Source organism: Argentina silus (assembly GCF_951799395.1).
Source record: "Argentina silus genome assembly, chromosome: 19".
NCBI lineage: Eukaryota > Metazoa > Chordata > Actinopteri > Argentiniformes > Argentinidae > Argentina > Argentina silus.
The window spans coordinates 3,778,277-3,805,499 of NC_139673.1; the positions used below are offsets into that span (position 1 = coordinate 3,778,277).

General features: G+C 43.4%; 3 protein-coding genes across 3 annotated transcripts; 1 reads left to right on the forward strand and 2 right to left on the reverse strand.

The window, feature by feature from the left end:
* Positions 1 to 557: 557 nt before the first annotated feature.
* On the reverse strand, positions 558 to 5,467 carry LOC310820059 (long-chain fatty acid transport protein 2-like). Its single transcript, XM_083691554.1, has 10 exons — positions 4,995 to 5,467; positions 4,527 to 4,736; positions 4,052 to 4,210; positions 3,347 to 3,471; positions 2,640 to 2,834; positions 2,382 to 2,472; positions 2,027 to 2,225; positions 1,466 to 1,563; positions 1,155 to 1,285; positions 558 to 755 (listed from the first exon to the last, which is right to left on the reverse strand). Exons 1-10 carry the CDS (start codon positions 5,464 to 5,466, stop codon positions 582 to 584), a joined length of 1,854 nt encoding a protein of 617 aa, XP_083547680.1. The 5' UTR covers position 5,467; the 3' UTR covers positions 558 to 581.
* A 4,902-nt stretch (positions 5,468 to 10,369) lies between these two features.
* Positions 10,370 to 19,925, reverse strand: LOC310820054 (long-chain fatty acid transport protein 2; the record flags this gene model as incomplete). The annotated part of the gene is made up of 10 exons (XM_083691549.1): positions 10,370 to 10,546; positions 11,558 to 11,688; positions 12,458 to 12,555; positions 12,796 to 12,994; positions 13,691 to 13,781; positions 14,221 to 14,415; positions 16,447 to 16,571; positions 17,896 to 18,054; positions 18,518 to 18,727; positions 19,451 to 19,925. 10 exons carry the CDS (start codon positions 19,923 to 19,925, stop codon positions 10,370 to 10,372), a joined length of 1,860 nt encoding a protein of 619 aa, XP_083547675.1.
* Positions 19,926 to 22,911: 2,986 nt separating this feature from the next.
* gatm (glycine amidinotransferase (L-arginine:glycine amidinotransferase)) lies at positions 22,912 to 27,223 on the forward strand (the record flags this gene model as incomplete). Its single annotated transcript, XM_083691550.1, has 9 exons — positions 22,912 to 22,980; positions 23,893 to 24,120; positions 24,373 to 24,568; positions 24,753 to 24,943; positions 25,381 to 25,518; positions 26,000 to 26,164; positions 26,423 to 26,486; positions 26,665 to 26,781; positions 27,046 to 27,223. The coding sequence occupies 9 exons, from the start codon at positions 22,912 to 22,914 to the stop codon at positions 27,156 to 27,158; spliced, it is 1,281 nt and encodes a 426-aa protein (XP_083547676.1). The 3' UTR covers positions 27,159 to 27,223.

Below are 27,223 nucleotides of genomic sequence, written 5' to 3' on the forward strand. Positions count from 1 at the left end.
AAGACCAACAGGGTGCGCAGGCTTTTGTTCTAGCCCAGCAATAACACGCCTGATTCAACTAATCATCAAGTTGTGATTTGGTTTGATGTGTTAGAGCTGGGCTGGAGCAAAAGCCTGCACACCATTGTGGGTTTCCAGGATCAGGTTTGAAGGACACTGTCCTATACTCTACCCACCAGCCACTGGAACATCAGGGACAGGGTTTTGCATTATGATGTGAAGCCCCTTGGGCCTGGATCTCTGTGGGCAACTTTGATTGTAACATCTACATTTAAAAAAGACACCCACGGCTCAGGCAGAGTGCCTTGGTATTGGTATTTATTACAAAGTTATGTTATCTAGATATTTATTTACAACATTCTCTATTGGACCAAAAATATATTCATTATATTCTTGAGTAAAATACCCAATAATCAATTTTCAATAAATTTGTATATTTCACTCATACTATAAACATCACAATTGAATTGTTTTTAGTATTCAGTATCACAATAAAAATCTTAATCAACAGAACAATTTTATATTTCTTTAAAAACAAATTGAAACATCAAACCACATGTAAATTAGTTATTGTTAGACTTTTATAACCTTATCTTTCCGTCAGAGATGGAGTCGTATATCTCCTGTGTCATGGGAATGTAGCCTTTACTGTCGTCCAGGTAAAATAAGCGATCTTGGATGGCAGCTGGGTTGTACCCCTCCTCAGCCAGCTTTACCTTCATCTGCTTGTATGTCCCAGTCAATTCGAGGGAATTCTGGGATTTGGAGTTCAAAACATGTTGCGTCTCAAGAATTGAGTGAAATGTACGAAAACTGCTTTATAGATAAAGTTAAAAGGACAGTTCACCCAAAAAGAAGCAGAATTTGGTCACTGTTTCACACCTGCCTGGGTACGTCAAAAGACAGGTATGAAACAGCCACCACTAGCGGCTGTTCGGGCGATAACGAGTTAGCTGTGTAATGGCAGACAATGCTGTTGAGCTAGGTTGAGAATCCATGTTAGCCTAAGCGATGAACAAACGCTTTGCAGATGGTGTCGCTACTGGTCAACAGACAACATAAGGTAGGTCAAAAGAGTAAGAAATTAAGATTTTTGGGTGAACACTCCCTTTAACATAATTGTTACTGTAGTTTGGAAATTCCTGTAGGTCTACCTGTATGCGGATGAAGCGGGGCCGGGCGTAGCTGGGGAGGTAGGTTTTGACGTGCTGGAATGTGACGCTGCTGTCAAACTCCGTGTCGTCCTTCAGTTTGACCGCCGCCATTCCTGTCCTCCCCTCGTGTCCTGTTTACCCAAAGTCAACGTCAACAACAACAACAACGTCAACAACAACAACAACAACAACAACAAATTACCACACATTAAACTGCCAAAATGCATGCCACAACATACAGAATAAAAAACGTATTAAACATTGTTGATATAGGCAGTGTTTTTCGAAAAGGATAGAATTTGGTTTCTTACCTGGCACCCTCACACCGTAAACATTGGCCTCCTCGATGCACTCCACCGTACTCAAATGATCAGAGACTTCAGTGGTCGCCACGTTCTCTCCTTTCCACCTACACGTGACGACAAGTACGGCAGGACACGGCGGCCGCATACGGATGTTACTGATAGACTACATTGTACCTAGTACGTGGCTCACTCGGTGGAGCACGGCCCTAGAAATGCCAAGGTCGTGGGGCGGATTCTCACCCGGTCCATATATGCTAAAAGTCTATGCACCCACTGTACTGTAAGTCGCTATGGATTAAAGCATCAAGTAAACGGTCTCAGTGGTCACAGACCCGCAAACAGGAGGGTCTTCCTCAAATGTTCTGTACAAACAGATAACTACTGTACTTTTGAAAAAACTAAATCTAAAAGAGACACAACGAATGTGAATGCATATAGAGTAGACGATGCAAGTACTTACTGTTCTATTGCAGTGTAATTACACTGATTATTACACTGGATTATTATTAATTACACTATTTATTACACTGGAGTGGCAAGTAAACCAATGTAATTTAATCCACTGACCTGAAGGTGTCTCCGATCCGGTCCTGGAAGTAGACGAAGCCCTCGTGGTCGACCTTGAGGAGGTCACCGCTGTTGAAGAACACGTCTCCTTTCACAAGCACGTCCCTCAGCTTCTTCTTCTCCGTCTGCTGCCTGTTCTTAGCGTAGCCGATGAAAGGTGTGCGTTCCCCTATCTTGCCAACAAACAGGCCAGTTTCTCCTGCGCGTAAAAAAACAAGAAATCAGGACAACTGGACGAGAGATACTAGAGAGGTAATGTAGAGGCTGTGTGTGTGTGTGTGTGTGTGTGTGTGTGTGTGTGTGTGTGTGTGTGTGTGTGTGTGTGTGTGTGTGTGTGTGTGTGTGGACGTTTCACCTTTAGGGACTTCCACGCAGAATCCTCTGGAGTCCCTGAAGGGTTCCTCTTTCTCTGTGTCATACTTTATCAAGGCGTATGGACAGCCTCTCTGCAAAATAAAACATAGCCTACTGTACTCTACTCACATAGGACGTATGCAGTGCAATGTATAATCTATAATAACCATTAAACCATGCTGTCAGAAGGTTTAGTTATGTTTACACCTTCCAGTTGATAGAATCTCAGTAACAGATAAAGTAATGTTCTGTCTCTCACCTTGTGAAGGAAATGCTCTCGGCCGATGGCTCCGACTTTCCCTGTGTAGTTGATGAAACCGACGTTGCCCTCTGTGGCCCCGTAGCATTCACAAACGCAAATGTCTCCGAAACGCTGCAGAAACTCTGTCCACGTGTCGCCTCTTATCCCGTTGCCCAGCGCTAGCCTTACTTTGTGCTCCCTGTCGGTGTCTTTCTGAGGAGATGAGAGAGAGGGGGGGGGGGGGAGGGGGGGGAGAGAGAGGGGGGGGGGGGAGAGGAGGGGAGAGAGAGAGAGGGGGGGGAGAGAGAGAGAGAGGGGGGGGGAGAGGAGGGGAGAGAGAGAGAGGGGGGGGAGAGAGAAAGAGAGAGAGAGAGGGGGGGGAGAGGAGGGGAGAGAGAGGGGGGAGAGAGAGAGAGGGGGGGAGAGAGAGAGAGAGGGGGGGAGAGGAGGGGAGAGAGAGAGAGGGGGGGAGAGGAGGGGAGAGAGAGAGAGGGGGAGAGAGAGAGGGGGGGGGGAGAGAGAGAGAGGGGGGAGAGGAGGGGAGAGAGAGAGGGGGGGAGAGGAGGGGAGAAAGGGGAGAGAGAGAGAGAGGGGGGAGAGAGAGAAGGGAGAAGAGGACTGTCAACAATGGGGTTTCATAATCTGCAATGCTATCTATTAAACATAAAAGACTGAAACGGCAGATAACGACTATATGAAGTAGTTATATCCATTTTATGAGTTACCTTCGGTGTGTTGCAGAGGTAACGCATTATTTCACCAATATACTGTATCACTGTCACATTGTTCTTCCTACAGTCATCCCAGAACTGGGAAGCAGAGAACTTGCGCCTCAAAACAACTGTGATACCTAAAACCAGAAGAAAAAGGGCAAAAACAGAGGTCAGAGGTCAGATTCTCACTCTGTAAAAAACAACAACAGTAAATTGAAAATCGTACACGTCAATCCGAACGGCCATGTGTCTCTTTGACCATCACAGGTTATGTTAGTCTAGTAACCTGTATTTAAGGTTGAGAGTACATTCTAGGTAATAATTAACAGCTTTGAACTCCAGGACTTCGATTTGAAAAACAAACGTAATAAATCAAAGTCAAACCACCTTTATTAAACCCTCTCAAACAATGATCTATGATTATAGCACCCTGAACAACCTTGATTGAACCTAACTCAACATCAGAATAAAGCGATGACTTGTGACCAATATGTTTGTTGAATGGGAATGTCCATTCTATTCATTCCAGTTATATATCTAATTGAACCTTTAGTTGTGTTTGGAATCAATCTGAAATGTCACTCTATGTCCCGTATAGTGCACTTGTTTTGACCAGAGTTAGGGCTCCACATAGGGCTCTGGAAGAAAGTAGTACCCCTAATCCTAGTGTATGATTTGAGACAGGTGGTGAGTCCCATGTCCTGTCCTCTCTTGTACCTTTGTCTATGGATCCAGTCAGTCCCATAAGGAAGCCAGCGGTGTGGTAGAGGGGCAGGTATATGTAAATCACATCGTCCGAGCGGACGCCCGCAATGGACTGAACAAATGAGGCCATCCACACCCTCTCATGGTTAACCAGAGCAGCCTTGGGGAGACCTGGGGACACAAGGTCAGAAAACAAAGAATTAGGGCCGATGTAGATCTCAAATGACACCCTATTCTCCATTAAGTGCACTAGTTTTGGCCAGACACATAACCCTAATTTACATGACAGAATCGAACTGAGCGGAGCTGTACTGGGTAAAGCACTGGTTACACACCCACCACTGGTTACGCACCCACTGAAACAGTGCTGGAAAAGACAATGTGAATGTAAAATATCCAAGCTAGCACAGAATGCATTTTATGGTGAAACCCTGTTTTTCATATACACTTCTTTTCAGAAGGGGTCAGAAGTGTTACTGAGTCCCACCGGTGGTTCCTGAGGTGTAGATGTAGAGTGCAGGGCTCTTTAAGGTGACCTTTGCCCTGAGCTGAGGTGGCAGGGGCCGGTCGGACGCCTGCTGGATCCTGTTGGAGAGACTCTCTATGCCCTCAGTGTCACACTCCTCACTGAGGAGAAACACACGCACACCCTGCTCCTGCAAGGAGGGTAGCACCTCCTCCACTGCACCCCGCAGCTCTGGGGAGAGGGTATGGGAGGCGGGGGGGGGGGGGGGGAGGCGGGGGGGGGGGGGGGGGGGGAAGAGAGAGAGAAGTAGTAGCCAACAGCCTCAAACTAGGCTGTAAGGCAAGTCCATGGGGTCTACACTACTAACTGTTGACATTTATCAAAAATGTACATATTCAACCATAATCATTAAAACAACAATTTAGACATGGAAAAATGCAAATATTTTAAAAAAGAAGAAAAAAAAACATTAAATGCTTCCCAACTCACCAGGTGCAGCTATGAGCACTTTGGCCTCGCAGCAGGAGAAACAGTGCATCAAGGATTTGGACCTTATGTTGTAGTTCAGGAGAGCAGCGGTACATCCCAACTTGGACAGACCCAGCCAGGTCCACACGTATAATGGCTCATTACCCATGAAGATCGCGACTGTGTCTCCCTCGTTCAATTTGACATGCTCCCACAGCGCCCAGGCCACTTTGTTGCTCTCTTTGTCGGCATCCTTGTAAGTGTAGGAACTCTTTTCGAAGACGATGAACGGTTTGTTCGGATGTTTCTTTACTTTGTCGAGAAATGAGTCCAAAATACTGTAGAAAGGTTTACTATGTTTGAATTTGCCTAGCCGAACCGCGAGAACGAGACAAGTGATTGCGTATCGCAAGTCCTGCAAAAAGTAAGGATTTCTAAAGTAAAGAAAAAGTGGCAAAACAGCCAATCCTGATAGTAATGTATATAAGTACATATTTTAAAAGATCTATACAATCTTCGGGCCTTCAAATGTTTTAGATCGTGCTTTTAAAGAAAATAATAGATTACAGTACTCTATTGAGAAGAACTACGCTCCGCGACCTTCGCTCAAAGTGCGCGTCAGAATCCCAACAGCCAATCTTTGGAAGTTTTGATCAGGAAGTTTCATGACAGCCTGAACTAAAAGAATGACCTCTGTGCATTGTTATTGCTTTTGCTCCATGTTTGTGACATTTTTTGGCCATTGTCACTATCATACTTTCATTGGTCAATATCATGTCCTCTCCTGTTGCCTGTGTCAGTCAACCGACAGTGGCATCAGTCCTAAAGAGCTCTTTCCTATTGGACAAAGCATGTGACTGAAGTGAAAGATTCACGGCGTCCTAGGCTGCGGTCCAACTCTCAACCATCATTTTTGCTGTGCACTCACTCCCCCTCGTGGATTTACAAGGAATGAAATTTACATTTTTGACATTTTGCAGACGCCTTTATTCAAAGCGACTTACAAGTACATTTGGAGTTGGTGTAAGGAATATGCGGCTCTTTCTCTCCAGCCATCCTGCCATTAATCCAATGCTCTTACTGTAAATGCATGGGGGAGGAAGCGTGTAGAATGAGTGTATACTTAATATGGATGAAGGGTAGAGAATCGGAACGCAACCCTGAAATGATCCTTACGGCCACAAGGACGATCAGACAGTGTTGCACACAAATACTTCTAACCCATATACAGCAGTGGTCATCCACCTTTTCTGATGACTAAAGCAAGTATTTCAGTGAGTGAGATCATTCATTGTAACATTTTTTTTGTGTTTGTAAACTATGTGAACTATTTGTAAACTATGTGAACTACTTTACAATGTCGAAGTGTGATCATAAAATGGCATAGCACATGTATCTCAGTGGGCAACACATATGTATACAAATGTGTATTTAAACATAAAGACTCAGACATTTTTCATGCCCCAACCGTTTACAATTGAACACTCCCAGAGATGATGGAGCTGTAGATGTCTTGTGTCATCTGTGTGTAGCTCTTTTCTCTCTCATCGAGAATGAACAGAGGGTCTTGGAATTTGTCAGGATCGAAACCTTCCTTCACGAACTTTACTTTGATCTGCTTGAACGTCCCAGTGACTTCCAGAGAATTCTGAAATTTAAAGCAGGACACAGTAGGAAACATGAACATGAACAGTGTGTCTTGTTACATGATACATCATCAATAGTCAACTAATTCAACTCTTAAGATGCTTAAAGGGATAGTTTTTTACAACTTTATAGTCAGATGGTTCCTTACCTTGAAAGTAGTCTATGGGGCCAGGAGAAACTGTAATCCATGGCTCAGAGTTGGTTAAATAGCCACCACTAACTTCAGCTACCTGCAGCTACCACTGCTAACAAAAAACAATGGGAGTGATTGAGGAACACAAATAAAGTTCAAAATGTTGTGGCCAAATCACCTCAAATGAACTCTCTGACTTTGAGTTGGCCCAAAATGTTAAACTTTTTTCTGTTTGTTCCCCAATCACCATGTACCATGTTATTTTATTAGCCGTGGCTATTTAAACAACTCTGAACCATGGATAACTGTTTCTCCTGGCCCATAGACTACTTTTAAAGTAAGAAACCATCTGACTATACATTGTAAAATGGTGAACTAGCCCTTTAATGGGGTGAGTTTAAGTATTACCTGAATCCTTACAAAACATGGCCGGGCATATGTGGGCAGGTAATTGGCAGTATGGATGAATGCCTCAGTGCAGTCAAATTGTTCTCCCTCCTTCAATATTACAGCTGCCATCCCAATCCTCCACTCATGACCTACAACAGTTAAACACTTATGGTTAAATTCTGCACGACAATAGATATTTTCTACACTATCTTCTATGCTTCAGCTGTTTTTATTTGGTAACAGTGGCTTCATCCTGGTTCTACATGGTACCAAATGGTGCATAGTGCCACTTGTTTTCAACAGTCTCCAAGACATCAAAATGATGGTATTATAAATACTGAGGTGGTGGTTAGTGCCTGATGGATGTCCATGTCATTGCCTTAGTACAAGTGAGTTATCAAGCACCTGAACGTGTCCCCTATACGATCCTGGAAGTAGATGAAACCATCCTTGTCGATCCGCAGCAGGTCTCCACTATTGAGGTACACGTCTCCTTCCTGGAAGACGTCTCTCAGCCTCTTCTTCTCTGTCTGCTCTGGGTTCCCCTCGTAGCCCCCTAAAGGGATTGCCATCAGTGACCTTTGACACAAACAGCCCAGTTTCACCTTGAACACAAAACGCTGTTTTAATGGAGGTCGTTAACGGTGTCACCTGGTCACTCTTAAGTGGAACATTTTGTCATAACGAGGTGTCGTTAAGACTCACCTGTAGGAACTTCCACACACAGTCCGTTAGAGTCTCTCACCGGCTCTTCTTCCTCTGTGTTATACTGGACGAGCGCGTAGGGACAGATTCTCTAGAGCACAAGATGGAGTGAGATGCCTTGGGGAGACCTTGGGACACAGAAGACACAGTAACGTTATGTAGGAGTTAACGTTCCCGTTTCACTGTGTGCTTCTGCTTCAGGTATCAATGTGAAGATTGGCGGTGCTGTGCGTTCCGAGGTTGCTACAACATTATCATATGCAGCCAGTCACACAGATGAAATAGACCACCATGTCTCTCTGTATGGGTGTAGTTGCCCAATACAGTAGTTGTAGTCCTGACGGACATCTATTTGGGTCAAAACATTGCCTTCTCAGTACAACAAAGTTACAGTGTGTTATATTTGAGTATTTGAGTGTGCAGACCATGATCTATTTTACTAGAATAGTACAGCCATGTAGCATATTGTGTGGTGTTTGGGTGATGCTTCAAGGAGCTACGTTACCGGTTGTGCCTGAGGTGTAAAAGTAGCATGCATGGATGCCGGCCGTGGTGACCTCTGCCCTGAGCTGTATCAAACTAGGCTGTAAGGCAAGTCCATGGGGTCCAGACTACTAACTGTTGACATTTATCAAAAATGTACATATTCAACCATAATCATTAAAACAACAATTTAAAGATGGAAAATTGCAACCATTGAAAAAAACATGAAATCAAGAATAGCAGTGTGTGTGTGGTGTGTCGGGTAATTCCAATCTTATTGGAATCTCCAATAATTCAATTAATCTCCAATAATTCAATCCAATAATTCAATCTTCTAAATGAACTGAATTAGAATTTAGAATGAATTAGAATTAGAATTTAGAATTGAACGTATGCCCTGTTCGGTTCTATTTACCTGCAGCAGCGATGAGGATTTTGGCCCCGCTGCATGAGAAGCAGTGGAGCAGAGATCTGGACCTGATCCCGTACTTTAGCATTGCTGCAGCACATCCCAGTTCAGACAGTCCCAGTGATAACCAGACGAAGCACGTAAGTATACACTTCGTTCTCAAATACGATGAACGGTTTGTCAGGCTGTGTCCTCACATGATCCAGGAACCGATCCAGAAGAGTGTATAAAGGTGTTTTCTTTAGGAACTCCACTCTCTGAGACTTGATGCCAGTAAGTTTGAGAATGTACCGGCAATCATGCACAAAGTAAGGGAACTGAATATACAGAAAGATGAGCAGTATAACAGCCCCAGACAATATGTTGAATAAAGTTTGCATTGTGGACAAGCTTACGTTTCCGTTGAGGCACAAATCTATTCTGTCACAAAGTCCAAACCTCCGCTGCAAGTCGTGTCTTAAAAAAAGGTGGTCCTTGCATAGATTACTTATTTTCTTATGACTGATGGATAGATGATTCACTCCCTTAGACAAATGTATTTGTTGCAAGTCGCTTTGGATAAAGGCGTCTGCTAAATGCCATAAATGTAAAATGTAATGTGTCTTTGAAAGTTGGACTTGTTGGCTTGTTTACATGACCTCCTACTCCCATACAATGTGACAGAGCAATGTGACAAAGTATTTTATTGAGGTTACTTTCATGCACAATTACACATAAATATGAATCTTTATTTATTTGATCCCTTTCTATAATGTCTCTGGTCAATATTTTCCTTCAGCCCTTAAAACAGCTTCTTACATTATACTCGTCTATGCTCTACCGGACATAATATTCAGTCATTTCTAAAAGTACAAATTGTAATGAAAAGCCATCCGTGTCTTATGTGTGGATGAATGAATTCTCGACCTGCTGTTTCTTTAAAAAAAAAAAACTATACTATAACTATTTTCAGCAAATATTTTAAAAGTAACTAGTAACTAAAAAAATGTGTTTTGAAATTACACCTCTGTAGCCAGCCCCTAACGCTAGACATGTGAAGACAGCAATTAAACTACTACATTTTAAAAGGTATTTCTTTTAAAAGTCACTGAGTTTGACCTACAAACTTGCTTTCAACAGTTGCCTATATTGGTTGCACTTAACACATTACAGTACACATTTAAAACATTTTTTATATGATTGTCTGTTTTTCCTACCAAAACAAATGAAACAATGTTCATCAGAATGATTACCATGAAAAGTAAACCATCTAAAATCTAGTATCCCTGAGCTGGATGGACAACCGACACACTACTGTATGTGTCTCAAAAACAAATTGATTAATGCACTTGAATAGGTCCTTATTCATACCAGATCAGTCCAACTAAAAGTTGATTTAACTCATTGAATGGCAACAACAGTCCCTAGGAGCCACAATGTCTGATAGTTTTCCTATTTTTTTTCAACGACTTATTTGGAGCTGTGAAAAGAGGTTGGTTCTCTCCATGTCCAACCAGTGACATGCATGGACCAATGAGGTGCCACAGAGACAGGTGAGACCCAGCAGACAGACAGTGGCTGACCCCTGACCCCTGACCCCTGCACTAGCCCTCCTCCTCCTCCTCCTCCTCCTCCTCCTCCTCCTCCTCTTCACAGCTTGAAGCTCCCTGACACTATGGAGCTGTACAGCTGGGGGCTCATTGGGGTGTAGCTCTTCTCTCTGTCGTCCAGAATGAACAGAGGATCCCGGACGCAGGCGGGGTCGAAGCCTTCCTCTACCAACCTCATCTTCATCTGCTTGAAGGTCCCTGTCACCTCCACTGCATTCTGGGAAGGCACACACACACACACACACAAGCAATTACTCAATTGTACACAATAGACACACAAAAGGGAGACCCTGAGTCAAAAACACCTGTCATACTCACTAATGAACAAAGATAAGCTTTTAACAAGTTAAATCAGAAACTGTCTATTGTGCCTGCATTAGGCATTCCTGACACAACTCAGCTGTACACATTGTATGTGGCTGAAAGAGAAGGGTATATAATGGCAGTCTTAACCCAAGAACATGGTGATAGAAATAGGCCTGTTGGTTATTACCGTATTCACAGACACTAGATCAGGGGGCCCTCGGCTGGAGGCCATGTTTCAGGGCAATGCAAGCTACCTATTCAGCTATTCTCATGGTTTTACCACTGGTTTTGGACCAATGGCTCATCATCAAAAGTTCCCATGCTGTACACATGCTGCTTACAATGAACAGAGCTGCAGAGGTCACTACTGCTCGGTGGAATAAATGGTGTACTGTGTTAGAGGGTCCTAATATTAGTATTGAGCGAGGGACTGCATTACTGCTTCCTCCTGACTTTATAGAACCGTGACTTGGAATTGTTTGCAGATCACAGGGGGGGGGGGGGGGGGGGGGTGGGGGGTCAGTCACAACTAGTAATTTATTATTTATGTCCCATGCGCCAACCTCACCAAGGCAATTTCCTGTATGTGCAAATATACTGGCCAAATAAAAGAATTCTGATTCTGATTCTGATTTTGATTTTGATTTTGATTCTGATTCTGATACAGCTGGGGTTGTCTCCTATTCCCTCTCCCCTAACTAGAATACCAGGGGGGTGGTTCTGTATGTTCCTGTATAAAAAGGCCACTTTTGAGAGTGATAATCAGAGAAGCCTAGCCGTAGAGCTAGTAAGAACATGTATATGTTGACTGTACTGTTTTCTGTCATACTACAATAAAGATCAAGACTTCTCTCCCTGACATTCGTGGTCCAGACTGTTCAACAGTAGAATCTCACAGGTAGTTAGGGTTAGGGTTAGTTACCTGAATCCTTATGAAACGTGGCCTTGCGTAAGCTGGTAGGTAGCTGGCGACGTGACGGAATGTCTTGTAGCCGTCAAACTGAGTGTCTTCTTTCACAGTGAGGGCAGCCATGCCTATCCTCCCCTCGTGGCCTTGGGAGACAAAAACGCAAAATTCTGACTTTCCAACAAAGCCCAGCAGACCACAGGAGAACCAGGCCAGAACAGAAAATACATCTTAAAGGCACAATTCACCCAAAATCAAATATGTTGTACATGTCAGCCATATTCCATGCCATATTCCTTGCCATCTTTTGTGTGAATTCTGCTGTATGCACTATATTAAATCTGGAAATGTCAGTAAAGTGAATAGAAAATATTGGTACCCTCTGATTACTTATTATAGAATTGAAATGGTGCCAATGTTTTCTATTCATATGAGGCTTTCAGATTTATCCACAAACAGATGTTAACTTCTGTAAACAAACTCTGTAAGCCTATATATATACTGAAATGTACGCACTCACTGCAATGTAAGATAAAATGTAATGATGTAATGAAAAAACCGTCAGCTAAATGGCATGTATTATTATTATTATTATTATTATTATTATTCATGAAATCCAGGGGAGGCTGGTGGAGGTAGAAATCAGAAAACAGGCTCATTTTAGTGCATGGAATGGAATGAGGAATAGTATCAAAGATCAAACATTGTTGTGTGTCCTCATTCGTCATCATGTTCCAGTCATTAAAATGGTAAACAACATTGTTGTGTGTCCTCATTCGTCATTATGTTCCAGTCATTAAAATGGTAAACAACATTGTTGTGTGTCCACATTCCTCATCATGTTCCAGGCATTACAATGTGCCCATCCACCGACTTCTACCTCCACCAGCCTCCACTGATGAAGTCGTACATCACCTGGTACTTGGACTCCGTAGACGTTGGCCTCTTCAACAAAGTGAACCATGGTGAGGATGTCAGCTACTTCTGTCGTGGCTACATTCTCTCCTTTCCATCTGTGAGATGTGACAGAGCTTCAGAGTCACACAACTGTGGTTGAAGTTCACAGACCAACGAATCAGGGCGGTTGGGCGGTTTTTGTCTTTACTGAATGTTTTGTGCACAGATGAATGATGGGAGTGACAGAAAACTAAAAACAAAAAGGTTAGAAAAAACTCTCAACCGTTCACAGGATATATAACAACAGAACACAATTTCCTTGTGGAACTTGGGAGAAAACATTTGGAACAATGTACCTGAATGTGTCCCCTACGCGGTCTTGGAAGTAGATGAAGTTGTCCTTGTCAATCTTCATGAGGTCTCCGCTGTTGAAGTACAGATCTCCTTTCTGGAAGACGTCACGCAGCCTCTTCTTCTCTGTCTGCTTTTCATTTTGTGCATATCCAACAAAAGGAGCGATATCTGTGATCTTCGATACCAACAGTCCCGTCTCTCCTTAAAAACAAAAGTCCAAACAGAGATCCATGTGCTGTATATTGTGTACTTATTAGATTAGATTAGATTAAACTTTATTGTCATTGTGCAGAGTACAAGTACAGAGACAACGACATGCAGTTAGCGTCTAACCAGAAGTGCAAAAAAGCAGAAAAGTGCAGTGTGAACAATATATACAGGTAGTGCAGTAGATGAGCAGTATAAGTAGTGCAGTATAAGTGTAAGTAGTGCAGTGTAGCAGTATATGTGTTAGCAGTAACATTATAAGCAGAATAAATAGAATGCAGTATGAACAGTATAAGCAGCATATGAGCTGTATAGGCAGTGCAGTATAAGCAGTATATATGTATTAACAGTAACATTAAAGCAAAGTAAATAAACAGAATAAATATGGAATGCAGTATGAACAGTATAAACAGATATGTACAGTATGTACAGATGTGCAGTGTATTAACAGTAGCATTAAAAAAATAAGGATATGTGCATTATGAACAGTATAGACAGATGTGTACAGAAGAGCAGTAGTATGTAGTATAAGAGCAGTGTGTACAAGTGAGGATGCAGTATGTACAGTTTATACACAGTAATACTATACTAATACTATACTAATACTAATACCACAGTAATACTATAGGGTAAGAATAGTGCAATCCGTTTGTATTCATAAAGATGTTTTTGAATGATGGAGGATCTCACCTTTGGGCGCTTCCACACACAAGCCTCTAGAGTCTCTGATTGGTTCCTCTCTCTCTGTGTCGTATCTAACCAGGGCGTATGGGAACAGTTTCTACAGGACAAGAGACACAGGCCCTCAATTTGCTTGAGAAAATAGTGCTGAGCAGAGCAAAAAAATCAACTCAGAATACTCTACTACAGCATGATTTTTTAATGTACCTTGTCAAAGAAAACAGTTAAAATTATTCAACCAGAGTTTTAGTAAACAGTCTGCAAGTGCACTGCATACAGTATCATGCAAACACCAGTTGCAGAATTCGAAACTCCTGACGTGTTAGAAATATTACGGTTAAGATGGCCGACTTTGCAAATCCTTTGGCACTTTTTAGCACACTGGAGCCCAGAGATTACAATGGCAAAGTTCTGATGGAAGACCCCATATACACAGTCGTAGAAACACTAATACATTAATCATTACAGGAACTATACTGGTTGAAACCAATGTGGATATTTGATACTTTACCTGTATTTATATTGTATTCAGTACTTACCCGATGTAGAAAGTTGACTCGTCCAATGGCTCCGATTTTCCCTGTGTAGTTGACAAAGCCCACATTTCCCTCTGTAGAAGCATAAAACTCTCGGACCTCAATGTTCCCAAACCGGTTGAGGAAATCCTTCCATATCTCTGCTCTCACACCATTCCCAATGGCCAGTCTCACTTTGTGCTCCTTGTCATTGTCTCTCTGGATGGACATGATGAAAACACAATTTATCTTATTGACCACTGCAGAGTCTGAGATTAATTAAAAAATCATTGAATAACAAGAATCATGATTAATAACAAAAATCATGTTGACTACTGTATGACCTGTAAAATTCTTTCTTTAAAGCTTTAAAGCTTGAAAATGTGAATATGTGAACTAGTTATCAAGAATATTTAATATATATAATATTAAACATAAATCCATACTGTATGAGATCTGAGTGTTGGAATAAATAACTTGAAGTGTCAAAGTTGTTTGAATTCCTGGCCATATGTATGCTGAACTGAAATGGAAATCATGTGACTTAAACATGCCCGAGTAGAGTCATAAATCATTTTCAGAATGACAGTGTTTTTTATAATCAGAAATGTATTAATACCTTTTATACAATAACCTGAGTACAACAATGATTTTGCTGTTGAGTAAAAAGCAGTTATGAGCAGAAGGGGGATGGACATAACTTTGTCTGAAATGTCGATCGACCTCAGGGACTCTAGTACATTCCATCATATGAGAGATACAGTTTCTAGGAACCTCGTGGTCTTTGGAAGTAAAGGCCACTAGCTATTTCAAGAGGAGACCAGATCCGGACCAGTCAGATCCACCATCTCTGCCTGACGGCGAATCACATGGCAGCCTGAGACATGACTCCGTGTGACGCAGGCAGATACTGTTTCAATGGCCAAGACAGAATATTTACATTGCTCCAAACCACGCCCCAGATAACCCAGAAATATGGGGGTAATCAATTTTGGAAAAGGGTTCTTTTATGCGATTCTATGAAGACAAAAAAAAAACACACACACAAAATCAAAACACTGATACTGAAATACAATATGATTTGAACTCAATCAACTTAATTCAAAACATTCCAGGTTGTGATATTGATGGCCCAAACCTGAGATCCTAAACCTTAATGATTGTATCTATTTCAGTGTGCCAGCTGTCTGAATTGACATATTTGGAAGAGGGAGTGGATCCGTCTGAATGGCTGCACATTAAAGGCTGTCCACTCCATGTGGCTCCAGCGCAGCTGTCTTGTCACGAAGAAGAAGATCACTTGACTTAGGCAATCAAGCCAACACTGGTCTAGGACCAGAATGGCACAGTCGGTTGGAGCACGATGCTTGAAACACAAGAGTTGTGGGTTTGATTCCCACATGGGCCACACACTGAATATCTATGTGTTAACTAAAAGTTGCTTCGGCTAATCATCTGCTAAATGACTAGCCTCCTAAATCAGACGTGTTGCCTCCCACAAATGACACCTGCTCCCGGCTAACCGGCTGCTCAACGATTGGCTTCCGCGTCCTATAGACGGAATGGGAAGGATGTGCACGCGCGGGAAATTCAGCTATCGTTATTCCTCTGATTCTTCCCTGTCATTCTGAACCCCACCTGCCCAAAACTCATGATTTGTCAGGAGAGTGTCTCTGTAGAAGACCCTCCCCGGATGATTTCCCCCCCCCCCCAATTTAGTTCTCACCTTTTGTATTCTACTACAAACGATGAAGCCCACTACTTGTCTGTAGTTACATACTAGTTACATGGTAATAACATATGCTATTCTCTCATAGTGACCCTGGATTAGAACGATATTGTAAAATGTTGCAGTTTGGTTTGTTAGTATGGTGCTTACATACTATGGCAATGTGGAAGAACAAGGCCTGTGAACAAGTTGACACCGGTTGACACCGGTTGACACCGGTTGACACCGGTTGATATCAAGTTTCAATCTACTGTATTTACTAGCTCTTAGACGTTAAAACAGGTTACTCAGCACATCGTCACTGTCCAACTGTCACACTTATCTGTACTATGCCACTTATTGTCTGGTCCTTATTCCATTGCACTACTGCATATTTGTATCATTTGTATTACTTGTATTTTTGTATGCTGCATTGTCATGGAACCGAGCCTACGAATTTTACTCCCTGCACTCGTGCACGAGACGTAACAATAAACTTGAAACTTGAAACTTGAAACATGCCTTTATGTGGGGATAGTTACCTTGGGTGTGTTGCAGAGGTAGCGTAACACCTCTCCTATGTACTGGACTACCGTCACGTTGTATTTCCTGCATTCGTCCCAGAACTGAGAGGCAGAGAACTTCCGTCTTAGTAGGATAGTTGAGCCTTTCACGGAGGAGACATGAAAAACACCGTTTGAATACCGTTTGCTGGACAAACTGTAAGTAACTATGAAGAAAAAGAGAATGTCTGCTCACTGTTTTCTGCCCCAAAACTCTGCGTCCCTCTCTCCACCCCCCCCCCCCCCCACACACACACACACAGGTGGCCTCACCTCCTTCCGTCCCCCATACCTGTAGTCCTCTCTCCCTATCTACCTGTGGAAATGGTTTCGCATAACAGAATGGTTTACCTGTATAGTAGATACACCTTTTAGGCAAGTTCTTAAAAGCTATCATCACAGACAACCCGTACAGGTGGGCAGACATAAGGGGAGGCAGAAATCGGAGGACGGGCTTATTGTAATGCATGGAATGGAATGAGGAAAGGTGTTTGATACCATTCCTCAACCTGTCCCATGCATTACAATGAGCCGTCCTCCGATTTCTACCTCCATCAGCCTCCACTGGCATACATGTATGTACAAGCTCAGGCACAGGCATAGGAAACACTGTTCTTAGACCAATGAGGCACATGTCATGACCCAGAGCCTGTTTTGTATTTGTTGTTGTCTGAGATATGCCTTTAAAATCCCTTACTGATTGTTTTTGTTCTCACTGCTCTGTTGAATATCCCCTATTAATATGTAACAAAGATGTCCGTGGCCTTCTTCTTTTGCTTACAAACAATGTTGTGAACTTTAGTCCACTTGGAGAATGCCTTTACAAAGCAGTGGAGGACCAGTATTGGTGGCTTGCCTCTGTTGAGCTTACTGGTTTACATTCACAAAGGTCTCTTTCATTTGGTTTTCCTGGGGGAGGCGGTGGATGAGAAGCAAACTTCAAGGTTGCGGGGGCATAGCTGCTGTGTGGGGTGAGTAAGACACGGACTCAGCCAGCAGGCCCTCAGTAATACCCTCTCACACAGGACCTAGTTATGGCTTTAAGTACATAATCATAATCTGAGGCACTTAGAACAGGGTGCTATTTTGATCAATCTACTCGCCTACCACGTCTAGATGGAGCCTATGATGTCACAGGTACCATCCCACCAGGGGGATCATCAGAGCAGATGAGATGTGTGACAGCTGGCTTTCACCTTTGGGGAGTTACCTGTCTCACCTTTGGGGAGTTACCTGTCTCACCTATGAGGAGTTACCTGTCTCACCTATGAGGAGTTACCTGTCTCACCTATCGGTTACCTGTCTCACGTTTGAGGAGTTACCTGTCTTATCTATGAGTTACCTGTCTCACCTATGAGTTACCTGTCTCACCTATGAGGAGTTACCTGTCTCAATCAACAATGTGAAGCCTCACCTATGACATCTCACCTGTCTCAATGGAGCCGATGAAGCCGATGATGAAGCCGGCGGTGTGGTAGAGGGGCAGGTTAAGGTAGATGACATCACCGTCAGTGACCCCGTTAGACGACAGCACGGCCAGAGCTGCCAGGAGACGAGTCTGGTTCACCAAGGCAGCTTTGGGGAGACCTACAACAACACACAGAGGAGTCAGATACGCACAGTAGTACACATCCATGTCAAGCAGAGTGATGCTCATCGATAGAGACTACTATCTACTATCTATCTAAACTACGACATTTACTTACTAGCAAAGTAAATGTCCTCTTACTGTCTACTGCTGTCAAACATTACATGTATTCATGCTATTGGCCATTAGCTGGACAAACTGTAAGTAACTATGAAGAAAAAGAGAATGTCTGCTCACTGTTTTCTGCCCCAAAACTCTGCGTCCCTCTCTCCACTCCCCCCCCCCCCCACACACACACACAGGTGGCCTCACCTCCTTCCGTCTCCCACATCTGTAGTCCTCTCTCCCTATCTACCTGTGCCCCCCCCCTGTGGTCCCACCTCCCCCTCTCCCCCACCCCTCCCTCCCTACCCGTGGTCCCACCTCCCCCTCTCCCCCGCCCCTCCCTCCCTCCCTCCCTACCTGTAGTCCCTGAGGTGTAGATGTAGACAGCAGGGCTTTTGAAGGTGACGTGGGAGCGGAGGGACAACGACAGGGGTGAGTCTGAGGCCTCCTCCACCTTATCAGAGAAACTCTCCACTCCTGGGGTGTCACAGTCTTTATCCATCAAGTAGACCCTCACACTCTGCTCCTTCAGTGAGGGCAGCACATCCTCCACCACCTCCCTCAGCTCTGAGAAACACACAGGGACGCCATTCAATCACAGCTGGGAACAGCTGCATGCATAAATGCTGTGTTGTGGAAACTTAGTGGGGGGATGTTACTTTGGCCTTCAATGCACATATCCGTTTTGGTTGAATAGCATCAAATCAATAGTGGAAGAAAAACATGATTGGTGTTCTTCTGACAGCCTGATTCAACGTGTAAAAACAAGGGTGTTTTTGGCAGCCTGAGCCCATTGTCTGGGAAACTGATGGTTGGGGCAAGGGGAAATAACTACCCCAAAAACCATAAGGGGTGACATTCCACGAGATTCTACTTCTTTAATATTGAGGCTATACATTGTTTGTTTACAAACTCCAAAATCACAAAAACATACAACATTTTTAAATATATCCATAGACGTTGGGGTTATGATAGATAGTTCTAAGCTCAATCTTATAAGAAAGCTCTATCTTTACTACGTTGCTATAGCGTAGTAGTAAAGCTACTCTTCCACCTCTTATATATGAAGGCATGTGGTCAAAAATGACATTATAACATTATTGCATAGGCCTGCTGTATGGCTTCACTGATGTCCAACGTCTGCTCATTTAGTCTATTGTAAGGAAAAATAACAAAGAGTAAAATCAGATTGGGTGAGCTCCATGCATTTTTCCCCTTTCACTAAAACCGCCCAATGTCGCCCTAGTGGTTGATCTTGGAAGCGCACACACTGCAGAGAAGGTTACATACCTGCGGCTGCTATCAACACCTTCGCGCCGCAACAACTAAAGCAGTGAAGCAAAGATTTAGATCTGATATTGTGATTCAAAAGTGCCACAGGGCATCCGAGCTTGGCCAAGGCGAGCCAGGTAAATATGAACCCAGGTTCGTTCCCCATAAACAGTGCAACGGTGTCCCCAGCTCTCAGCTGGGAGTGAGTTTGTAAAGCATTGGCAATTTTGTTGCTCCTTTTGTCGGTGTCCCGATACGAATACGTTTTACTTTCAAACACAATAAACGACCTATCGGGGTGTGCAGCAGCCTGTTCCAAAAACCGGTCCAACACTAGAAACAACGGTTTCCTTCTCCGCCGCGAAACGAACGTCACCAAAATCCGAACCAAGTCTGCAAGGTAGAGGACATCTTTCCAAAAATAAGGGAAAAAAGTTCTAAGGACAAACGGAATGATGGCCAGACTAGCCAAGAGTATTGAAATGAGGTACATGTTGCCCACGTTCAGCTCCAAGGCTTTTGATTGAATCCGAGGTTTTAGCAACGAAAGATAGGCCAAACCATCAGATCAATACGCGACAAGGATCAAATTGCACAAGCGTTGGTCAGGACCGTGGAATGCCTCAAAATCGCAGTAAGGGCGGGGCACTAACTTTAAAATAGTGCAGAAGGCCGCGTTTTTCAGAGTGGAGAAGCAGGAGGGAACAGTAAAGGCATACCGAGTCTTTTCAGTGAGCCGGTGTCGATATGCGATATGTCAATATGCGTTCCCTTGTCAGATAGTGTCCTCCCTCTATTACTTGTGGTTTTAAGAAATATCTAAGGCTAAACTTAATTGATGATGGGTTACTTACATGTCACCATAGCATTCCAAGTGTTTTCATGCATTTTTAGTTTAAATTGTCAATTTAACACCAACAATAATCACAATTATTATTATTAGTTGAATGACCTACGATTATAGATGCAATCAATAATATGTCATCTGCAAGCATCAGCAACATCTTACAGAAGAATACATGAAACATTTGCATATTTTGAATACATAATTATATTCATACAGCCGATCTAAAGTGCATGGAAATATAAAAATCACTGTTATAATATTTACAAAGATGTGATGAACATGGGTAAAATATGATTGACAACCACTGAATCAGTAATTATTATCAGTAACTACAAAGGTTGGGTAAGATAAAGTCAATATTTATGGTATCATCAATAACCGTAATTAATCATCATGAAACTGCTTTGGAGGACCAAGTGTCATAAGTGTAAGCTACTCTTTCATTTTCACCGCTACGTGACACACGTAGATCCGTCTCGTTCGGGAACGACCAAATAAATCTGGTTTTATCATGGCTAAATGCCCAAATCTTGCACTTTATTAGAGCTGACAACATCCTTGTTTTGAGCTGCAAGAAAAAAATAAGTATTTCCGTCTCACTGTTATGTGGCCTCGTATATTTCCATTTAAAACGGACACAAATGTAATGCACAACATGTTGCTAAGGATAACATTAACATTTCCCTGTGACAGCCTACTTGCCTGTTACACTATAATGTAAAGTCCTAATGTCACAAAAGTGCCATCATCTGTTCACACCTCGCAAATATTTGAGAATGCTGTCCTTGCCACCCTCCAAACACTCATCACACGGCTTTAGAGGCGGTTCTCTGGCAGGAGAGCTGATCAGGAGTTTGAGCGATTGAACTCTACAGAACATGCCAGAAGATGGCATGTGAGTGGAGGTGTGCAAAACATTAACCTCAAATAACGACATTACAAAAACCACGTATGACCGGATTCCTTGAAATTAAACAGGGCCAATCCCTTGGCTTTCATCACTGTTTTATGGAACCTATTCAGTTTGTCTCTTTATCTCTTTATTTGTCTATGTCAGCGTTTCTCTGTTTTAATGGGTCTCTTTATCAGTGTCTGTCACTCTCTCTGTGGGTATATTGTGTGGGCATATCAGTGTGCATGTCTATATGTCAGTACCTGTCTACGTATATGCTGTGCTCAGGCTCTGAGCTCACACTCAACAGCCCTGCAGACGGGGTGCTCAGTGGCGTAGCACATTAAGGCGCATGCCATATGCGCATGCAAGGTCCCTGGTTCGATTCCGGCCATCGACATGTCCTGCATGTCATCCCTCCTCCCTCTCACCCACTCCTCCTGTCAATCTCTACTGTCTCTATCCCAATTAAACAGAAATGCCCTAAAATATATTTAAATAAATAAAAGCCCTGCAGATGAACGGATCAGTGGGACCAAAAGAAGACAGACAGTGAACAATCCAGCGTGTGTTAATTTAATATCGTTATAAACAAACTACTACTGTACATGGTCCTCTCAGCACCAACTGTGGCAGTTTTACAGGGTGTCTGTCCGGGGGATCCATGGGATGCTTGAACATGTTCAACACTTTTTACGTTCTGTAACCGTTGCAGCTTGGCAGGCCAACGCCAGCGGTCACAGAGGTTGTTGGGTTGTGAAACGCCACGAGCACAGTCCAGTGAAATGTGTGGTGATAGCCTATACAAGACAGCTTGCGTTATCTCTCCGATTAGTTCACGTCCCCTGCACTCACTATCAGCTCCATGGTGACAGCTACTAACCTACTTGCTGCAACCTCAATCTGTCAATTTCTCACAGTGTTCACGTGAGGTTACACCTTTAAATTAACTTAACTGTACCTTGTATACATGAGTTAATTTCAGTGTCCTGTGGTGGAAAGAATACCATACCAAGAGTACCATATATAGCCTACGATATTACCTCAGTGAAAGTATTGTTACTCTAAAGAGAGTCTTTGAGTAGAGGTAAAAGTATCCACTTAAATTCATTGCATAATAATTTCTACCATAAATATGTTAGATTCCTATGCTCCGCTGTCCAGACCCAAAAATAGTAGGCTATATGCGGTGCTGCAACAAAAACTAAGTATTTCTGTCTTACTGTTAATTAGACTTGTGTATTGGCCTTTTAAACTGACACATATGTAATACACAAGGCGGGGCGTAAAAAACAACATTTACATTTACATTTCACAGCCTACTTACCTGTTATAAATGTAATGTCAAGTCCTAATGTAAAAAAAGTGTTAGTTATTAGCTACTACACTTTGACATTTAATGAGATCAGGAAGCCTCGATTGCACCAGTTCAGATATGAAAATCGACCATAAGGACACCGGCTGCTTGCGTCACTTCATTCCTTTTCGTGAGATTGACTGTCCAGCTGATAAGAATGTGCTGCGTCGGGGGTACTGTTTCAGGGTGCTTTTTTTCCCTCAAGTCACGTTGCCCCACAACTTGTAATAGCTACCAATGCCTTGAGGCGCACGTACGCCTATAAAGCCTTGGTCGTGCTGAGGAGGCTTCTTCATTCATTCTCAGAAGTGACAGGTGGATCTTGTGCTACCACGAAGCTGCCGCTAGAATTTCCCACATATCCCTAATTATCAGATCGGACAATGCTGCGAGTAAGATGTCTGAGAGGAGGTAGTAGAGGGGCCGAGGCTGCTCATCTGATCGGAGCAATGGTTGGTATTTAGTTTGCTGTTTTGTTTTCATTCACACATGTACTGCAAAATAAATCAGAGGGTGAGCTCAGGGAGTGCAGCTGCGAGGAGCAGCTGTTCACTATCAGTCAGTTGCAAAAATGAGCTGCTGGACACATTTATTTTTCTTTCATTTATTTTTCTTATAGCCTACAGAACATGTTTTCATTTTTCCATCGAGTTCACCCGGACGAGACAAAAGAGAGCAGAATTATGAATGCCATAAAACATTTTTTTCCTCAAAATGCTATTGGAGTTGGTCTAAATGCTTCTCCAAGTAGACCTACAAAAAGTCTACACATGGAAAACTATTAAAGTATATTGCAATGTATTTATTTGCATATTTTGGAAATGAGTAAAAAAAAATTTTGGAATGTGTCAACCAGCTTAAGTTTGCCTCCTTGAGTGACAGTGGACAGCTGTTTGGGGCAGCTGACAAGGAGAGCTGAGGCAGCGGCTGCAGAAACCTTGAAATTACTGTCTGTCTTCGACCCGAGATAGCGACTCTTTCTAGCGCACGTTGAATTAACTTAACGAATTGCTAGGCTTTCAGGCTGGACTTCGAGGCATATGTATTTATCCGATATGATGTGTTACCAATGGCCAGACTGCCCACTATAAGGCTGAGGGGTAGCTATGGTACAATATAATGCTGTAATGCATTAGTAGTGTAATTTGTTTAATAATTAAGTTAAGGCCTAACTGTTTCAATGACTCAAATCAATGACTTTCAATGAATTAAATCAGAATGTATTGTATGTTTTTTACTGTGTAGGGTAGCCTAATTTCTACGTCAATACCATTAAAAAAACTGACTGTATACTTTACACCGGAACAGTATGTTGTGCTCTGTAGGTCACTGTGATGCGTGGGTAAAAACGTTGTTCCCCGCAGCTTGGCCGCGCTGTGACTGGGTGGGTGCAGGGCGCGTTCCAGAGCACCTCGAGTTCAGCTGCCGTTGCAGCGGCACAGCCGCGCTGCGCCGTGGAGGAGGACGTTGTTACTGAGCAGGCGCCGCAGGAATGCCCCGTCTGCGCCTACAATGAATGGGACCCGCTCGAGGAGGTGATCGTCGGACGCGCCGAGGACGCCCGCGTGCCTCCCTTCACTGTGGAGGTCAAGGTAAGCCAAATCTGAAGTCTACAATTACAAAATAATGAAAACAAAATATGTATTTTCAAAATACTGAAATTAATGCATGTATTATGATATATTTGCATATGGAATTAAAGCATGATAACCTTGCAAGATACATTTCTATCTCTAAGTGATCTGCTTAGTTGAATGAGGGATAAATAAATAAAATTAACCAACGTACCCAGTGTTACATATCGATGATGGGCTTATTCTGACAGTGTAAAAATCTTTTGGCAGGCCAACACCTATGAGAAGCACTGGCCCTTCTACCAGGAGTATGGGGGCCAAACCTTTCCTAAGGACCACTTGAAGAAAGCTGTTGCTGAGATTGAGGAAATGTGCAATATTCTGCGTCTGGAGGGAGTTACTGTTCAGAGGCCCGAGCCCATGGACTGGTCCTTTGAATACAATACTCCAGACTTCAAATCAACAGGTAGGCAGAGGGAGGAAGTCCACTGATGTATTGGTGATTGGTTCTCCAGTGACTAAACTGGTTGAATTAAAATGAACCATGAACATATTGTTTGTCATCATTTCTAACAATGAGAATCTGCTGTAGAAATGCACCAACGGCCCGCTGTGTGTGTGTGTGTGTTCCTCTGGATCCCCCCCCCCAGGCATGTATGCAGCCATGCCCAGGGACATCCTCATGGTGGTGGGCAATGAGATTATCGAGGCTCCCATGGCCTGGAGGTCTCGCTTCTTTGAATACCGAGCCTACAGGCCTCTGATCAAGGAGTACTTCAGAAAAGGCGCCAAATGGACCACTGCTCCCAAACCCACCATGAGTGATAACCTGTACGATCAGGTGAGCTCTCATTCTGCAGAAAAGTGCATTGCAAACCAACCGAATTAGGAATAAGTGTTTCCTACTGCAAGACTTGATGTTCACTTTGTTGTCAGTGTCCCACTTTGCATTTTTAATGCACGTATGTGTGCACTTGAGGTGGGTTCTTATTCCGCCAGACGTCTTAGGTACATTATGAGTACAGTGATTTTATGACCGATATCCAATTCATACTTGGCAAGTACATCATTTGTACATGATTACCTAATAGCTCTGGACTATTTTAAGCCCTCCGGGGCAGTAATGGGGTCATGAAGTACAACCTCTTGCCTTGAAGATAACACTATCAATGGACATTCTCTACTGTAAAAAAATGTTTTAGTCGAGAACTAGGCTTACTCATGGTCTGGGAAACCCGCCCTTAGCGTCACCTGTCTCTTTGACCTCTTATCTTGAAGGACTACCCCATCCGCACCGTGGAGGACAGACATAAGCTGGCTGCCCAGGGGAAGTTTGTGACCACGGAGCACGAACCCTGCTTCGACGCTGCTGACTTCATCAGGGCTGGCAGGGACCTGTTCGTCCAGAGGAGTCAGGTACTTCCCAGTTTCCCCATAACACAATATTCTAGTATCAGATAACACAGCTACAGACTAGCCGGTAAGGTAACAGTCTATATCTGTGTGTGAGACACAGGGGAAAACTCCCCCATTATTAAAGACTAAGACCATGCTGTTCACATGAGCTCTGAAACGGTCAGCTGAGACGGCTAGCTACACTCAGTGGAGAAAGCAACAATTATATCAACCGCTGATGGCACAGAAGCAAGCCCCACGCGGGAACAAAGAACTGGTCTTTGGGGTAGTGGTTCACTGCTCTCTTTGTGCTCCGGTGAGGCCCCTCGTCCTTCCTAATGACTCAAGGTCCAGTTGTATCAACACAGTCATTTGTTGCACGTAATTACCACAATTACTTAAAGGCCTGGGAGCCTCCGCTGCTGCTGTCCAGCAGAGCATAGCGTCAGATCGTGTGGTGAAGGGTTCATTGTTGATGTCAATGTTATGTCTCCATTTTCAGGTTACAAACTACATGGGGATCGAGTGGATGCGTCGCCACCTTGCCCCCGACTACAAAGTCCACATCATCTCGTTCAAGGACCCCAACCCCATGCACATCGATGCCACCTTTAACATTATCGGGCCGGGTCTGGTGCTGTCCAACCCTGACCGCCCCTGCCGTCAGGTGAGACGGACAGAACTATACCACCGTATACGATGCTCTAGTGGTTTAGGGTCACATTTATTTCAGATGCAGAACGTGTCGCTGTATCAAATACATCACAATCTTTCACCTCACCTTCCCTCTTTCAATTGAACTCACTTTGCCAATTTTCTTTGCTGTACGCTGTCATGCACTGCCCCCTTGTGGAATAATTCTGTAACCGCATGTTACAGTTGCACAATAATTTGTCTCACCCGAGCTCTCTCTGGTTTCTCCTAGATCGAGATGTTTGAGAAAGCCGGTTGGACAATAGTGAAGCCTCCAACTCCCCTGATTCCTGATGGTATGTTTCCAAAAAGACGAGTTATTCAATCAGGATATTGAAGTGAATTAATACTAGAATAACATTCACATCAAGTCAGGCTCCATTACAAACATTTCATGCATTTGATCTAACACTATACGTGTCTGTCATTAGCGTGATTAGTATAAGTGACATAGTGTATATGTTGCCCTCTCAGATCACCCTCTGTGGATGTCCTCCAAGTGGCTGTCTATGAATGTCTTAATGCTGGATGAGAAACGGGTTATGGTTGACGCCAATGAATCCACCATTCACAAAATGTTTGAGCGTCTTGGTGAGTTCATGAATCACTGCTTACTGCCACTCGGCGCACTCTAGTGTAATGATTGTTGAAAATGCCCCAACACTCCCTCCCTCTCAGAATCACTCCACTGTGTTTTGTTAAAGCTTAATCTATCAAGTTTAGTCTCTATGTATGACCTGAAACAGGTTATCTAACTTATCAATCTTACCCATCTCAAAAACGCACCCCGTAACAATGGCAGTTGTCCTCAACCCAGTTCTATTGGTGTTTGACGCGTCATGTCCCCTTCTCCAGGCATCAAACCCATCAAAGTGAATATCCGTCATGCCAACTCCCTGGGTGGCGGCTTCCACTGCTGGACGACTGACGTCCGCCGCCGCGGTACCCTGCAGTCCTACTTCCACTAGCCTTGCCAGAAATAGGCAGTTTTTATTGAGCTTCTAAGGTTTAGTCCAATCAACAACACGTTGTT